The 1,098-nt window shown below is 46.4% G+C and overlaps 1 protein-coding gene across 1 annotated transcript; it reads left to right on the forward strand.

The window, feature by feature from the left end:
* Nucleotides 1-179: 179 nt before the first annotated feature.
* On the forward strand, nucleotides 180-854 carry PHALS_04434 (serine protease family; the record flags this gene model as incomplete). The annotated part of the gene is made up of 1 exon (XM_024718547.1): nucleotides 180-854. One exon carries the CDS (start codon nucleotides 180-182, stop codon nucleotides 852-854), a length of 675 nt encoding a protein of 224 aa, XP_024583935.1.
* Nucleotides 855-1,098: the final 244 nt, after the last annotated feature.

Consider the following 1,098-nt stretch of genomic DNA (forward strand, 5'->3'; position numbering starts at 1 on the left):
GGAGTTACTTCAAACGACCCGCAGCCAACCCTTCAAGTCGAGAGATTGTCGTGTTCCTGCACGGGCTTGGATTACAGAAAGAAGCCTGGGTGCGCGTCGCAAGTGGCCTGAGCAATGACTATCACGTCGTGATTCCTGATCTCCCAGGCCACGGGAAGACGACACCGTTAGACCCGCTCATGGATTTTGCAGCCGATCGACAAGCTCGACGACTACATGAGTTCTTCGAGTCTGAGCTCTACCCAAACAACAAAGTACATTTGGTTGGCACGTGCATGGGCGCAACAGTTGCTGGCGTCTATGCTGCAATGCACCCAACACGAGTCAAGTCGTTGACTTTGATGTGCTCATGGGGCATTTCAACTCAATCCATGGGCGTCACACTCAGCGATATTGACAGTCTGAGCAAGTTGATGCCACAAAGCCCAACAGAGACTTTGACGAGCGAAGTTGTCGACTGGCACGATCGAGTTACCAACTTGATGTCTACATCTCGCGTGTTCCGAGCGCCAATTGTCTCTAAACGCGAACGAGCACGGGACGTGGTACAAAAAGTGCTTTTGGACATGCAGGCTCATCCAACAATACTAGAAGACGAACTCCACAAGATCCGGGCAAGAACTATGGTAATTTGGGGCGATCATGACGAGGTTCTGGATGTTTCATGTCTTGATATACTTGACGACAAGCTAAATAATGTGCGCAAAAACGTGTTAGTGCTCGAGAAATGTGGACACCTCGTATTTAACGAAAAGCCTAGTGAATGTATTGATTTGCTGAATAAGTTTCTAGCTGATAAGGAAGTCAGATATAAGTTTCCTCTTCCCGAACAGGAGACCGAGATGACAATTTAGTGGGTTATGGGGGTTATGGTAGAATCAGATATTTATCAATGAAAGGATGTTTATGTGAGCAGCGCGACAACCGCATTTGTGCCCAGGTTGTTTTTTTAATTCGATCGGTGCATGCACTTCATCCAGAGATCAAAAAGACCATTTTAAAACCTGGTGATCAAAAAGTATGTTGAATACGTGGGCAGGTAGAATTCATGGTAGGTGAACAAATGTTAATCAAACTGTAACATTGATCGCTGAGAAA

This window comes from Plasmopara halstedii (assembly GCF_900000015.1).
Source record: "Plasmopara halstedii genome assembly, contig: Scaffold_2604, whole genome shotgun sequence".
Taxonomy (NCBI): Eukaryota; Oomycota; class Peronosporomycetes; order Peronosporales; family Peronosporaceae; genus Plasmopara; species Plasmopara halstedii.